At 33.0% G+C, this 15,716-nt stretch overlaps 1 protein-coding gene across 1 annotated transcript in view; it reads left to right on the top strand.

Annotated features, from left to right (window-relative positions):
* Positions 1 to 8,181: 8,181 nt before the first annotated feature.
* LOC145249727 (importin-9-like) overlaps positions 8,182 to 15,716 on the top strand; it is a 66,992-nt gene continuing 59,457 nt past the window's right edge. Inside the window, exon 1 of the mRNA XM_080111629.1 lies at positions 8,182 to 8,451. Within this exon, the coding sequence (XP_079967755.1) occupies positions 8,319 to 8,451 (133 nt within the window). The 5' untranslated portion in view covers positions 8,182 to 8,318. The remainder of the gene's footprint in view (positions 8,452 to 15,716) is intronic.

The following is a 15,716-nucleotide window of genomic DNA, read 5'->3' as shown; positions in this document are numbered from 1 at the left end:
TCATTATCATCGTCATCATCATCATTGTTATCATCATCATCATCATCATCATCATCATAATCGTCGTCGTCGTCGTCACCATCACCATCATCATTATCATCGTCATCATCATCATTGTTATCATCATCTGTATCATCATCATCTTGTTCTTCACCATCCAAAGTTCTACAGCAGTTCCCAATGAAAAAACAAAATGACATTTCAGCCAGGATAACCATCATCATCATCCTACAGTAACAATCCATCATCTTTCCAATCGACTCACTGAATCGCGAGGCAAATTAGAAATTAAATTAGTCTTTCCTCTTTCTTCCATTTTCACTTCTTTCATGGCAGTTTAGTCGGATTTTTGCATCAAAATGCGATTCAGACGAATGCTAAAAAGCAAATGCTTTGAATAGCTAAACTTTTTATTTTTTACTTTGTTGGGATTGGTTCTCCTCGTAATTTCCAAAAGTAAGTCAGTTTTTACAGGAACATGCTAACTCAAAATATTTTCAGTCAATTAAAATGGTTTTAAAGTTTATAAAGCAGTGGTATTACATGCTCTACTATATTCAGCAGAAACCCACACACTGTACAGGGACCAGACAAAGAGGTTGAAAGCAATGCAGCAAGACCACCTAAGAAAAATGATGACAATTAAATGGAACGATCTTAAACCAAATGTTGAAGTACTTAACAGAGCCAACATGGCCAGCATAGAAACCAATCTCTTCACTACACAAATATGATGGACTGGACATGTGGCCAGAATGGAAAACAATCGCATCTTAAAAATTCTATTGTATGGAAAATTGAAAAATGGGTGCAGAAAGATTGGTGGGCAGAAACTCTGCTACAAGGATGTGATAAAGCGCCACCTAACGGCAATGAATATGAACAAAAATTTGGAAGAGGTAGCAGCAGACTAAAGTTGCTGGTGCAGTAGCCTTCACAATGGAAAGGCAGAAAAGGAAGTAAAAATAAAAGCCAGGTTTGAACAAAAACATTACCAAAGGCAACAACCCTGGTAACTACTCGTGCACTATTGTGGTGAAATTTTCCACTGAGCGTGGAATGCTACAACGATACAGGACAAAGCACCGAGGCCCTGACTATTCATCTTCAGCTGTGAAGAACTGCATGATGATGATGATGATGATCTGGTTGAACTAATTCGTTCCATCATAAATAAATAAATATAACAGAATAAATTAAGTGGGAATTGATTCAAACACGCCTTGTACATATTAGTTTAGTATCTGAGAAGATGCCAGATACCTTCAGATTGCAACTGTTCATTGTTTACGTTCAGTATGCAGTATGTCGCCATCTGTCTCAGAGAGTGGAGGATTTCGTTTGTTGTCATTAACACACTTTTTCAAGCACTATGGATAATAATCAAGGTAAGTCTATAAAATACAATAATTCTTAGTGGTAGTTTAACTATTGAACTTCATAATTTTTTTTCCAATTTGAAGACAATCATAGTATCATTACCCTTTAAACTAACTAAAATTAACAATAAATATTTTTTTAATCATCTACATCATAATTCAGGTCATAAAGAGTTAAATCCAAAACCTGTGACATGCCTCAATTCTCAGCATCAATAACGCCCATCCTAAAAATATTGACTGAAATGGCCACACTAAAATTTCTTTTAGCCTGCTGTTATTCTAACAGATTGGGGCCCTGTGGTAACAAAGAATCGAGTATGTTAGCTAGATTAAGTATTCAGTTTGCATAGCTAAACCAAAAGAATGTTAGAAAGCCAAATTTGGAAACAAAAAGATAAATATTTGATAAGAGGAATTTTAAAACAATAAACGATAACATTCGCCTCATTTGTAAATACCAGAGATGATGAAATTGGAGTTTTGGAACAGCAATATAGGTTAATGGACCAATCGGAGAGAGAGTTTTGAGTCAGTTACGGAGTTATTTGTTTGGCATCTGTTTTTATCTGTTTTTCAATTTCTTTTAGTGGATTATTATCGAATGAACACTAATCAACCATATTATAAAAAAAAAGAAAAAAATAGAAAAAATTGTCAATATTTAAATATTTGCAGGGTGTGCTCTGTTTCTAATGTAATACTCTAGTAAATTGATCACACATTTTAGAACCACTCAACATTTTTATGTCAAATTTCACGAATTAAGCCCTTTTTTTAAGCAGTTTGGCTTCTTTTTTTTTTAATTTCACTTGAAATTTGCCCTTTTCCCATTATTTCACGTAAATATTTATGGTTACCATAAAGTTTTGTCAACCGAGATTTACAAAGGTTTTCCCCCGAAATAAATTTTTTCTTTTTCTTTTTTTTAAATACACAATCTTCAAGTTTCATCACCCAACATTTACAATGTTTTAAATTAACATGAAAACTCTTTAGTATACTTACATCTGTACACAGTTTCTAATATAATAAATTGATCCCTCATATTGGAACCACTCAATGAGAAAATACACACTCCTTTTTGGATAACGGATGCTTCATTTATCATATCTAAGGGCAATAATTAATGATCGATGTGCACTAGAGGACCAACTAAACACTTATCTTTAAAAGGTTAATTTTAAGGGGTATTCGGTTTTGTATTCCGTATTGTTTTCACTGGTTGACATGTTTATTTTCATGATTAAAAAAGGATAAGTTCGCAAAATTTAGCTTGGGTGATCGATTTACTAGAACGTTGCATTAGAAAGTGAGCACCTTTGAAAATATTTAAGTATTGACTTTTTTCATTTTTTTTTCTCTGAAAATTCTGAAGAAATAAGCAGGCTCCTCATTGGTCGGTTTGTCCGCCAACGATTTTGTTTGAACCATTAAGATTGCTTGTTATTACTAACTGCCGAAGGTGTTATTAGTGCCAAAATCATCCTTTCAGATTACCAGTTTCGACACAGCCTGAAAATTACTTTGTCTCTTTGAGACGTATTGAAGCCCTGATGTGAGCGAAATGTTATTTTCATTTGAAAACACTAATGCCCTTATGTTAGGCAAATTATTATATTATCGCATGCTGTTGTGCTCTGTGGATCAATTGACTTTCATCTAATGATCAATATAATGTCTGACAGAGACAGAATTAAGGTCTACAGTTTGACCTGTCATTTGTCCGCTATTTGGATAGTTATCTACAGTAGACTCTTCAAGGTTACCGGACTTGCAGTATCCTTCTTGGAAGATATCACTCAACTCTTCAACCTGTTGCAATGTTCTTCAGCAGCAGAGTTTTGTACCCAGCATTTCTTGAAGATGAAGTATTACCCCTTTGGGGTGTTACCGGCCCATTACAACAGAAAGCTGAAGATGATGGATCTTTTGCAATTTGGATCTTTTTGCTTTAATAAAATTTATGTTGAAGTTTAAAAGGTGAGCCTGATGTAATTTCTGATTTATTTCATTCTGCCAAGGGCAAAACCAATATGAGAGAAATTCTGACATAATCTCGTAAATTAGTGTCTTTCGATAATAATCAGCTGAAAAAAAATTAAAAAAAAACATAAAAAAATTATCGCTCGTACATCATTTTATATGAGGAATTTTTTTTAGTTAAAATTTATTAAGAAATACACATTTTTTTTATTGAGAAAAACACATTTTAAATATGTAAATATTAGGTAAAGAAGAACACGTTATCCAAAATGGCCGTCAATTTGGACCTTATTGAATAACTTTACTTAATCGTTTACAAATTCAAAGGGTTTATTACTTAATACAAAATGTATATTTCTCAATAGATATTTACTCGAAAAGATTCCTCCGATAATAATATTTAACAGAAAAAAAGAAACAAATAAAACTTTATGGCTCTAAATTCCACAATTTTCAGTTTTTTTTTTACTTTTTTTTTTTTTTACTTTTTTTTTTTTTTAACTTTTTTCCTGTTAATATCATCGATTACAGACTTAAGTTTCAGATTATAAAAAAAAAAATAGGAAAAAAAATTTTTTTCATAACTTTTCACGTGGGGGTTCAGTTTTCGATTATAACATTGTACTAAATTGAACACAAACTTTGTGATCACGATGAAAAAAAAAAAAACGGCAACTCTCTCTCTCTCTCTGATGTGACCGGAAGGTAGGGGTTAGAATGGAGGGGTTAAAAAAAAGTAAGATTTTTTAACCCCCCCTCCTCTTCCCACTCTCATCTATGTATCTATCCCCCATCTCTCTCTCTCTCTCTCTCTCTCTCTCTCTCTCTCTCTCTCTCTCTCTCTCTCATCTATGTATGTATCCATCTCATCTACGTATGTATGTATCTATCTATTCATCGTGGTCATAAAGTTCGTGTTCAATTTAGTACAACGTTATAATTGAAAAGTGACCCCCCCCCGTGAAAAGTTATAAAAAAATTTTTTTTCAATTTTTTTATAATCTGAAACTTAAGTCTATAATCGATAATATTAACAGAAAAAAAGTAAAACAAAAAACAAACAAAAAAAGTGAAAATTGTGGAAATTACAGGGGTGGGGCAGTGGGGCACTGGGGCACTCTCGACAACGTCCGCTAATTTATTGCTTACGCGGAATTTTTTTTCTCGCAAGAGTGATTTTGCAGAAAAAATAAAATAAAATAAAAATAAAAAAATATTTACGGTTTAAGCACTTGTTACGGAACGAAAAAGTCATATTAAAAAAAAAAAATCACGTAAATTGATCAAGAGTTTTTGTTTTTTTTTAATCAAAAAAATCAAATTTTATGACGAAGGGAGACATTTATGTTTTTCAATACAATTATACAAGAGGAGGAACATAGGCTTAAGCGCGAAGCGGGTGATTCCTCCAATGTTTGTCTAGTCTGGCTTTGAAGGTATTGAGCGACTCTGCAGATATCACTTCTTCCGGCAGCTGGTTACACACATTATTCACCACACGACGTTGGGAGAAGACGTGTGTTCGAACAGACCCAGCTGCCCCCTTTCGATGTCGCTGTTTACCAAAACACAAGGAATGTCCACGGGTCCTAATATCTTGTTTCGATTCGCCATGTTTTATAAATGAATGGGAGGCAACTCAATTCGAACTATCGAGATCAAAATCAGACTTGTAATGGCTACAAATCTTATTAAAATCGCTAAAAATCGTAAAAAATTATATATATATATATATATATATATATATATATATATATATATATATATATATATATATATATATATATATATATAACGGTGCGGTGCATGCGGTGCTTAATTAGAATTAGTCTTGCTGAAAAAAAAAAATGCAGAAAAATCTTTATGGTGTACGTAATCGTTACGGAACGAAGATGTCATATTTCAAAAATCACTTAAATTGATCAAGTATTTTTTTGTTTGTTTGTTTGGTAATCGTGAAGAAAGAGAGAGCCTGTTTCCTCCGTTTGACTATAGGTGGCGTTAATGTCTGTCCACCCAGTTACGGAAGCACAAAATGTATATAATGGCACCGTTGAAATAAAAATAAACAACTCAATTCGAAAGTAAAGAGATCAAATCCAGCCTTAAAATGTATGGAATTTAGAATCGCTAAAAAAAAAAAAATCATTTTTTTATTTTCTAAGTTAAAAAAAAAAAAAACTTAATAAATTTACGTAATTTTTTTAAATATGACATCGTCGTTCCCTGACGTATACGTACATAATAAAGATTTTCCAGTCAGTTTTTTTTTTTTTTTTGTACAGTAGTTTAACTCTCTCTAAGCACCCAATAAAGTAGTCGCGATGTATTATTACATGCGTGTAAAAGCCACGTGTGATGTCAGGAGAATCATTAATGCCGACAGCTTCTCAAACTATACGAGTCATTTGACATGAAAACTTATTAAAATTCTTTTTTCGTTTTACAAATACGTTTAACTACAGAAATTTAAACATACAAATAATTCGAAGCTTAATTATAATTTTGTTCCATGTTTTTGTTGTTGTTATGCGTCCCATTTTACGCAACTTCGAATTGAACCGTGGCCGTCGTAAATAGAAGCAGTCCTAGTCACTCAAAATGACATCATGCAGGAGGTACAAGCAAGCAAGATTTGTCAAACAGTCAGACTGTCGATTATGAATGAGATTTTTTTTACAAAAGGCACCAGAAAACTTGTAAAAATTTTATTAGAAAAAAAAAGAAAAGAAAAATAAGGATTTTTGCTGAAACTGAACTTATATATTGAACTGATATTAATTAAAAAAAAAAAAAATTAAGTCAAAACGAAATGTGTATTGGTTCTGGATTAAAAATAAATTAACATTTTGTTGTTTCAGGGATTTTAAAGCCTAAAAGGCATTTATTATTTATCTATTTAATTAAGTACAGTCACTTTTGGACCAGTTTTAGGATGTGCTCAGCTGAACTCCTTGCATCTTTGCCCAGTCAATGTACATATTTTAATTAACCTGACAGGCTGCAAAATCCCATTCCTTCACTGTTGAGATCCCTAAAGGCAGGAAAGACTTCTACTGTAATAGTTTCTTCCTTCGAATTTTGGAACTCTCTCTCTCTGTTTTCTTGCTTCCTTGATTGTACTAACGTGCACAAATTTAAATGTAATGTGAACAAGCATCTCACTGCACAACTTCCAGTCTCCTGTTAGATATGATCCCAAATAGCGCAGTTCTCATTTAGAATTCGACTTAATAAAAAAGAATCCAGAAAATACAGAAAAATCGATACTTGTTTAGACATTAAAAATTGAAAATATTGAAAAAAAATTATATTGTACGTATCCGTTATGGAATTAAGTTCTCATTAAAAAAATCGCTTAATTTGATGAAGTAGTTTTTTTTTTTAGAGAGGTAAATTAAATTTTAATGAGATCGATTGTATCGTAGCCTTCTTGCCTATTTCGCAGACGAGGAGGGAGTGCCTTTAAATGAAAAAGTGATTAACAAAAGACAAAATGAAAAAGGGATTAAAAAAGGACAGAAACTCTGTAAAATAAGTGATAAAAACTAAAATGTTTAGCTAGGTATTTTTTCTGCCCATGTTTCAAAATAATCTCGTTGAATTTTGACAAACTTTAAGCGGTAATTGGAGTTATTTCCCTTGGCGCCCACCCCTTTGTCTGCAAAATAAGAAAGATGGCCGTGACATGATCAACCTCATTAAAATTTAATTTTCCTCTGTAAAATAAAAAAAACTACTTCATCAAATTAAGTGAATTTTCTTATGAGAACTTAATTCCATAACGGGTACATACAATATAATTTTTTTTCAATATTTCCATTTTTTAACATCATGATTAAACTAAACATGTACCGAAAAATCTTTATGATCTATGTATGCATCACAGATAGGGTCCCAAAAAAGAGTCTTCAATCTAATAGGCCCCACTTTGTCAACTAAGCTCCAACCCCTGTCCCATCGCTCCAATGTAGCATCTCTGTGCTTGTTTTACAAATATTTTAATGGAATGTGCTCTGATGTGCCCCCTCGACGTACATATCCTTGACAAACTCGCTTAGAAACAAAATCTCACCTCTTCAGTGTTGAGGTCCCTAAATGCCAAAAGGTTTTCTCCTCTAATAGCTTCTTCCTTCAAACAGCTAGACTTTGGAATTCCCTTCCTGCTACCTGCTTTCCTGACTGTACTGATATGCAGAGGTTTAAATGTAACATAACCCAACATTTTGTTTATCTTTCCTAGGCATGGTCCCAAATAATAGCCCTTTACATCAAAGTAAAAAAAAAAAATTTTTTTGAAATCACGTAAATTAATAAAGTAGATTTTTTTTTAACTAAGAAAATAAAATTTTAATATGAAGCGACATGCTATTTTTTTTTATCTGCCATTTTTTATAAATAAGAAAGGGAGACAACTCAATTCGACCTATCGAGATCAAAATCGATCTTGGTGATACAACTTACTCTTAAAATCATAAAAAAAAATTATTTTCTGTATTGCAAAAAAAAAAAAACTATGTGATCAATGTATGTATGACATCTTATTTCTGCAACAAGTGCATACATCATAAACATTTTTCTGTATTTTTTTTTTAATGAAGTCGAATTCTAAATAAGAATCGTACTCGCTTAAGTTTCAAGTGGCAACATGTCTTGTTTAAGGGTGAAAAGAGTAAAAAAAATTCCTCTCGGCAATTTCTTTGAGAATGACATCGTTCATAATAAGTTGCTTATCCCCGAATACCTTATATTCTGACGTCAGCAGGTCACGTGAGTGTAGTGACTAGGCCTGCTTCTATATACGCAACTTCGGATTGAACCCCGACTTTTTTTTTGTTTGTTTGTTTTGTTACCCTCCCCTTCTTCGTTAAGCGCGCCGAGCGGAAGTTTTGCGGATCACGCGTGAATTTCGCGCCAAAATTCCTCTCTGGCGCAGTTCATCGCGTTACCAAGATGGCAGTCAACGGAGATCGGAACAGGTCCTTGAAAGAAGCCTTATTTGACAGCTTAACAGCTATTCTTTCTCCTCAACATGATGTCCGGGTGAACGGAGAGGATCAGATAAAAGCTCTTGAGGTGACAGAAGGTGCTACAAATTTTTGTACCTAAAACAAAATTTAATCCTAAACTCTCGTCTTCCAACTATTTCTTACCAAACTTGTTCTTAGGAAGTATTTTATTTTTTGGCTGCTTAAACTTATGGTTTAAATATCTCGTGTTCGTCACATTTTTATTGAAATATTAACGTTGTTATTTAGAGATCCATGTTTTATTATAGACAACAAACGGAAAAACCTATAACCGTGATAGTTAATGTGTGTAAGTTCCTATCCGTATTTTGTTTTATTTTCGACTTTTGGGCGATTATCGGGTCTCTGGAGATGATTCTTATACTAGCCATTTTGTGCTCATTTTAACTTAGCAACTCGACACTACTTAAAAAATAAAAACGCTTTATAATAAGTTAAAACTACAAAAAAAAATACTTATTCAGGTAGGTAGAAGGGTAACTTATCTTGCCTTAGGTAATATTTATTTGTTTCTTTACCACTTTTTCGGTTTATTATCTATAGTAAAATATGTCTCCCAACTCTTCACATGAGGGGGGGGGGTGTAACTATTCTGTACTTTCACCTAACAAGTTAATAAGGTGCTAATGCAGAGAGTGATCCGCGCTATTTTTTTTTTTTAAATCGTATTTCCACGTTTAATTAAAGCTTCATGTTTTTTATTCAATTGTAAGGTTAAAGTACAGAATAGGTACAAAACACCCTCCCCTTCCCATGTTAAGAATGGCCTTTTAAATAATAACGTTATTATTTCAGCAGTCAGCACGGATCACTCTGCATGAGTACCTTTAATAATAAACAAAAGATACCGTAAAAATTGAATTTAACATGAAAATATCCTATCAAGAAAAAAAAAAAAAAAAAAAAGAGTAGCACAGTTACACAATTTATCGACCAGAAAACTAAAACTTTCAAGAACCGATTTAAATATTTATAATTAATTCGTTGTTTGTATAGATCGGTCCCCATGGCTGTTTGTATTGACTGTAAAAATCTGATAACGAGATATGACAACAACCGAAATATTACCTTACAAAATTAAACTCTGATTCCTGAAACAAAACATTAAACGTAAAAAAAAACTCCCTGATTTATTAAGTTGGGTTTTGTTTTATTTTTTGCATTATTCTTCCAGTATATGTTTTGTTTTACATTGTGTGTGTGTGTTTTTTTTTCTTACTCGTTTTGTGTAATTGTTTTCGTGTTTTTTCCGTTTCACGTACATTTTACTTATTGGTACGGCGGACTGGTACGAAAATACCCCACCCACCTAAGAACGACTTTTGAATCTCCATGTTTCTCAGGCTTTCGGTTGTTGCATTTAAAAAAAAAAAAAAAAATTTATTTATTTTTTTTGTACTAGTGCAGAGAGTGATCCGGACGTAAATAATAACAGTATTTAAAAAGCCATTGAATAAAAAAACGTATAAAACTTTAATTAAACTTGGAAATACGATTTAAAAAAAAAATAGCGTGGATACTGGATCACTCTGCACTAACACTTCCCCCCCCCCCCCAGTGGATTATTGATTGGACACTAATATATAGGGAGGTTATTCTCGTTCAGGTCAGCTGAAAATCTTAGCAAAATTCAACTGTGGCTAATTGTCTTCGAGAACTGGTTTCATTAATACTTAATTTTCTACCATATCGTTTTTCGTAATTTTTGGATATTTTCATTATTATGACATAAAAATTAGGTGCTAGTGCACTTACTTATCCGCGCTATTTTTTAAATCGTATTTCCAAGTTTAATTAAAGTTTTCTTTTTATATTTAATTGTAAGGTTAAAGTATAGAATAGTTACAAAACACCCTCCCCATGTTAAGAACGGCTTTTTAAATAATACCGTTATTATTTCAGATCAATAAGTGCACTAGTACCAAAAATTAAGTAGATATCATTGGGTTTACTTGAAATCCAATATTTCGAATTTCGTTATGACGAAAAAGCCCCCGTTTTTGTTGTCTAAATAATCGCTTAATTAAAATATAAGCCAATTTTTACGACGTGCCTCAATGTAAACACCCCAACCTTCCTATGTTAAGAACAGCTTTCGAGGTTGGGGGGTGTTTATTCCGAAAACCGTTCTTAACATGGGGAGGTTGGGGTGCTTATAATAACGCTGCCTGCGGCAGTGCGGCACGTCATAAAAATTGACCAAAATATATTTGCCAACTTTTTTTTTATTGTGAATATTTATTAACTTTCCATTAATTTAAATTAATTTTACTTTTAAAAATTATCATCTATATACTGATAAAATTGTGACAACTTCGTGTGTGTGTGTCTTTCTCGTCTCTACGTGTATTTTAGTAACATGAAATATTAAAACGAATTTTAAAACCTTATTTAAAAAATGCTACTAGTGCAGTTTACGAACCGTGTTAATTAAATGTTTTCAAGATGAATTCGATTTTACAATTGTTAGGTGAAAGGACAAAATGATTAACGAAGTCCCCCCCCCCTTGTCTCCAGGTTAAGAATGAGTTTTTAAATGTTATTTCAGAACTGTCCGTAAACTGCATAAAGTACCCACAAAAAATAATTGGTTAAAATCGAGTTCCGTCCGTTTTTGTTTACATTCTTCGTCAGCTGATGATTCTGCTTCACGATGAATGCCCTGGAGAAAGTTACTTCTGATTAATGTTTACCAATTTTAAAATATTCTATATTAAAAAAAGAAAAAAAAAGTTAAGCTTGTTTGCATATTTTAAAACCAGTAAACTTGATTTTTAACCAACAACGTTTTATAGTGTTTTCTTGTGATTTTCTGTCATTAAAGTCACATTATGGCGAAAATTTATCGACATCGTCAAAGCTTGAAGCTCAAATCAAAAAAGGCATAACAGAACAAAATTAAACGTAGACGCTTCAAATTTAGCTGTGTAATCGTTGTAATTTAAGTATTTCATTTATTTTATTTGAAACTAAGTTTAAACTAAAATCGTATTTAGTTTAAAACTTTGTACTGTTAAAGTTTAACTGTTAAACAAAAGAAGTTTTTGTTTTTCCTTGCATGGCGGGAGTTTAGAATTACCTCCCTTGGACTTGGACTCAGATACGCTACTACAGAACACCGACCACTCTAATTTGTTTTTTTTATAGGTAATTGAGGTCGCTGACAACGAATCTGATAGTCAAACTTGGAGCAAATTTACCGTTTGCATGGTATTTACCCCTGGACCCACGAATAACTTTCCACCATTTTGCAGCTTCCGTTTATGTTACGCGCATGCACGCTGTAGCATAAACGACGGAATTTTTGACACCCCTAACACGAAACTGCGAATACAATATAAAAATCTTGTAATTTCTGTTAAAAGTGGGTTATTTATTTTCTTTATGGATTATACTTCCAAAATAAACTATTACAGTTGTTTTAAAAGTAATAAAAATATATATTTTTTTTTAAAACAGTAATGAATTTTCCGAACTCAATATTTTTCAATTTTTAAACTCAATATTTTTCAATTTTTAAATTTTAAAAATCTATCAAAATTTTTCTATTGATTCTATTTTTACGATATTTTCAGGGTCAATGTGAAATTTTATGTTCTTTCCAATAAACCGAATATATTTTAGACAAACGTTTTTTTTTTTAAATTCACGTCCCCCCCCCCCCCCCCCCAGTGTCACCCATTTTCAACTTTCTCTTAAAAAGTAAATAATTAATTTATGTCGTGGAGTTTTATATATCACAAATTGAAGAGAAAAGGTCAATAAATAATATATTCAAATTTAAAACAAAAAAACAAAATCGCTTTTTTAGAAATTTACCTGTAAAGTCCGAAGTTTAAAACCTTTTAAAAAAAAAAAAAACACATTGTTTTTTTTTGTTTTTTTTTTAATAAAACCTTGGTCCTTGCTCCTTTAATTGAAAAAAAAATTAGGGCTTGAATTACATTTTTCGAGGAGTTATAAGCTTGGAAAGATGGGGTGGAATTATTCACTATTTTCACGAAATTTCTGACACTGCTACGGCTTCACCAAGCAAACTACGTTGGGGGGAGGGAATTTTTTTTTCCCCAGGACATAGAATTTTCTAATTTTCAAAAATACATTATAGCACTTTTTGGGTGGGAAATTTAAAATTAGCTGAAAAAGAAATAAAACAAGAAAAGGAAAGCACTTCAAGTTGGAGGGGGGGGGTAATTTATCTGTTTTTTTTTTTTTTTTTTTTTTTTAACCTGGAACATAGAATTTTCAAAAAGTAACGCACCGACATTTACCAATTAGAACACCATTTAACATTTTCCAAAGATTTTACTGTGTACATTGGGGGCGCGAGCACACAGCGGAGAATTTAACTTTTTTTTTATCCCATTTCTTACTTTGAACGGAGAATTTATTTTATTTTCATTTTGAGCTCTTTTTCCGATCCGGCGTTACCTTTTTAGGTACTCCTGCACTTTACGACCCGAGCTATTTTTAACACTATTTAGAAACCTCTTATTTAACATGGGGAAGGGAGGGTGTATTGTAACTATTCTGTACTTTCACCTAACAATTAAATTTTAAAAAAATATCGTGTAGTAGCGGATCTGGATATTTACCAAACTTTTATATTATAAAAGGGTGCTTCTGCATTTTACGACCCGCGCTATTTTTTAATAGTATTTTCAAGTTTCACGATATTTTTTTTAAATAGTTAAATTCTCCGCTGTGTTAGTAATTAAAAACTAAAACAAATTTTCCAAATGAAAAGAAATGTTAGATTCTCCACTCAAATACCAATATAACAAATGGGAGAGAAAAAACTGGTTTATTATTGTAGAAAGCAAAAACAAACGGGAGAAAAAAGAGCTCAAAATGAAAGAAAAATAAAACAAATTATTTTTACAATTGTAGCCATCCGTATTATAAGATTTGTGTGACGTCACTTCCGAGGTAAACAAAAGAGTGCGGAGCGTCAGGATAACCAGAAGTTATGAAAATGTTTTCACGGCGAGTTACTCAATTCAGCTAAATTTTGAAGTTAAATAAATTCATTGTAAAAAATCTTTTAAAATATAAATATTAGTTTTCTGGGTCTATTTCAAAGATAATTAGTAAAGTCCTAAGATATTGAATTAAATAAAATAAAAATAAAAAACACATAAAACATAAATTAATTAGCCCAAAAACCGAGTGATTCTGGCGTTCACAAAACGCAACAAACTAAAATTTTGTGAACACGAAAATTACAAAGGCCCAAAATTTCAGGCAGTCGAAAGACTGTGAAAATGATGTCATGTAATTAAAAGAAAGGAAGTTCTTCCCCCCCCCCCCAGTCGCGCATCTGTACATTCCTTTTTTGAACTTTTGTGTTAATTTTTGCATTTTTAATTTAATTATTTTTCTATGTTCCTGTTCTTAAATTTTTTTTAAAATTATTGTTCAATATTATATAAAAAATGGTACGTCGAAAGTTTCACATTCTTGCGAGCAAGGAAATTATTAAAATCTTGCTTATAAGAGTTATGCAAAACCCATAATTTAAAATATATATATATATATATATATATATATATATTGCAATTATAATTTTTTGTGTAAAAATATTAAATAAGCAATGATTAATTCAATGGTAATATCGGTAGTTCAAGAAATTCATTTTTCTTTGAGTTATATAGAATTCATTAATACGGATCTTTTTTTTTTTTTTACCCCAAACGAGGCACATTGCCACTTTGAATAGGGGGCTACTATTAGGGACATAGGCTACAGGGGTACTAGGTGGGGAGTTGGGCTGCAAGATGTCGGTTCACGTTACACTTGAACTTCTGCGTGTCAGTACAGTTGTGGAAGCAAGAACCTGGAAGGGAGTTCCAAAGTCTAGCGATTCTGGGAAAGAAACTACTGGAGTAGAAGGCTCTCTTACATCTAGGGATCTCTACTGTGAAGGGGTGGGATTGTACTGCTTGTCGGGTGTATTTACGTAGAGGGGATACAAGTGCGTGCAGTTCATCGGAACATACACCATTAAAGTACTTGTGAGAACAGGCAGAGGGATGCTACATTACGTCGATGGGACAGAGGCTGAAACTTGGATGACAGTTCAGGACCTATAAGGTTGGCGACTCTCTTTTGAACCTTGTCTAGGAATGAGAGACTAGTCGCAGATGCACCGGCCCAAATATGACAAACTCCATACATGGGCGAATGGTGGCCTTATAGAGGTACAGTATACTTTTAGGGGTCAGTAGCTTTCTAGCACGTTAGAGAGAACCTACCTTTTTCGCAGCAGTCCTCGCAATGCTCTCAATGTAATTGTTCCAACTCCTGTTTCCTGTGAATGTTAGGCTGAATAGTTTAAAAGATGTGCTTTCAGATAAAGAGTCTTTGGCTGTTGCTATTGGTGGTAGAGAAGGTTTCTTGTAGTTATTGAAGGAAACAAGTTTAGTCTTGGCGGCATTGAATGTGACTATCCATTTTTGTCCCCATTCCACTACAGATTGGAGGTCATCTTCTAGCTAGTATTTCTGCCATTTCTTTAGATATGTGTTCATTTGTTTTCCTGTTATGTCGTGTCTGTTAATGAACATGGTGTCATCAGCATATATACCCATCTCAGACAACTTTGTCAGGAAGGTCATTTATGAATATTAGGAATAATAGAGGTCCAAGGATAGACCCCTGAGGCACTCCTGCATTTATATCATAGTGTTTAGATGTACGGCCATCGAGGACAACCTGGATTTTTCTCTTATCTAAGAAGGATTTAATTATGTTAAGTATTCTTCCAGTGATAGTGTATGATCTGATTTTTCTGAGAAGACCTTCATGCCATACCCTGTCAAAAGCCTTAGATATATCTAGAGCTACCGCTCTACCCTCCCCTGCTTTGTCAAGTGAATAGTATATACGCACGGAGATTACAGTTACAATGTCTGCTGTGGAACGGGTTTTCCTAAATCCATATTGTTGGTCGGTAAGAAGTTTAGCATCTGTAAGAGTTTGGTTAATTATGGTGTCAAATATTTTGGCAAAAAGTGGGAGGAGGCTAATGGGGCGGTAATTTGCTGGGTCAGTTCTTTCGCCAGAATTCTTGAAAACTGGTACCACAGAAGCAGTTTTCCAGCAGGCAGGAAAGCAAGATTCATTAAGGCATTTGTTGTAAAGTTTGGAGAGGATTGGAGCTACTTCGGCGGAGCACTTTTTAAATAGCACAGCTGGGATGAGATCAGGTCCACATGCTTTTTCAGTGTCAAGATTTTTTTTATAATGGCATGCACCTGAGAAGGGGTGATTTTCAGATTGTCAAGTGTGGCGTCTGTCCGCAAAGAAAAGTCTGGGAGAG

The sequence above is a fragment of the Euprymna scolopes genome, chromosome 28 (assembly GCF_053919585.1).
Source record: "Euprymna scolopes isolate OS-2025 chromosome 28, ASM5391958v1, whole genome shotgun sequence".
Classification (NCBI taxonomy): Eukaryota; Metazoa; Mollusca; class Cephalopoda; order Sepiida; family Sepiolidae; genus Euprymna; species Euprymna scolopes.
This window is presented reverse-complemented; position numbering and strand designations above follow the sequence as displayed.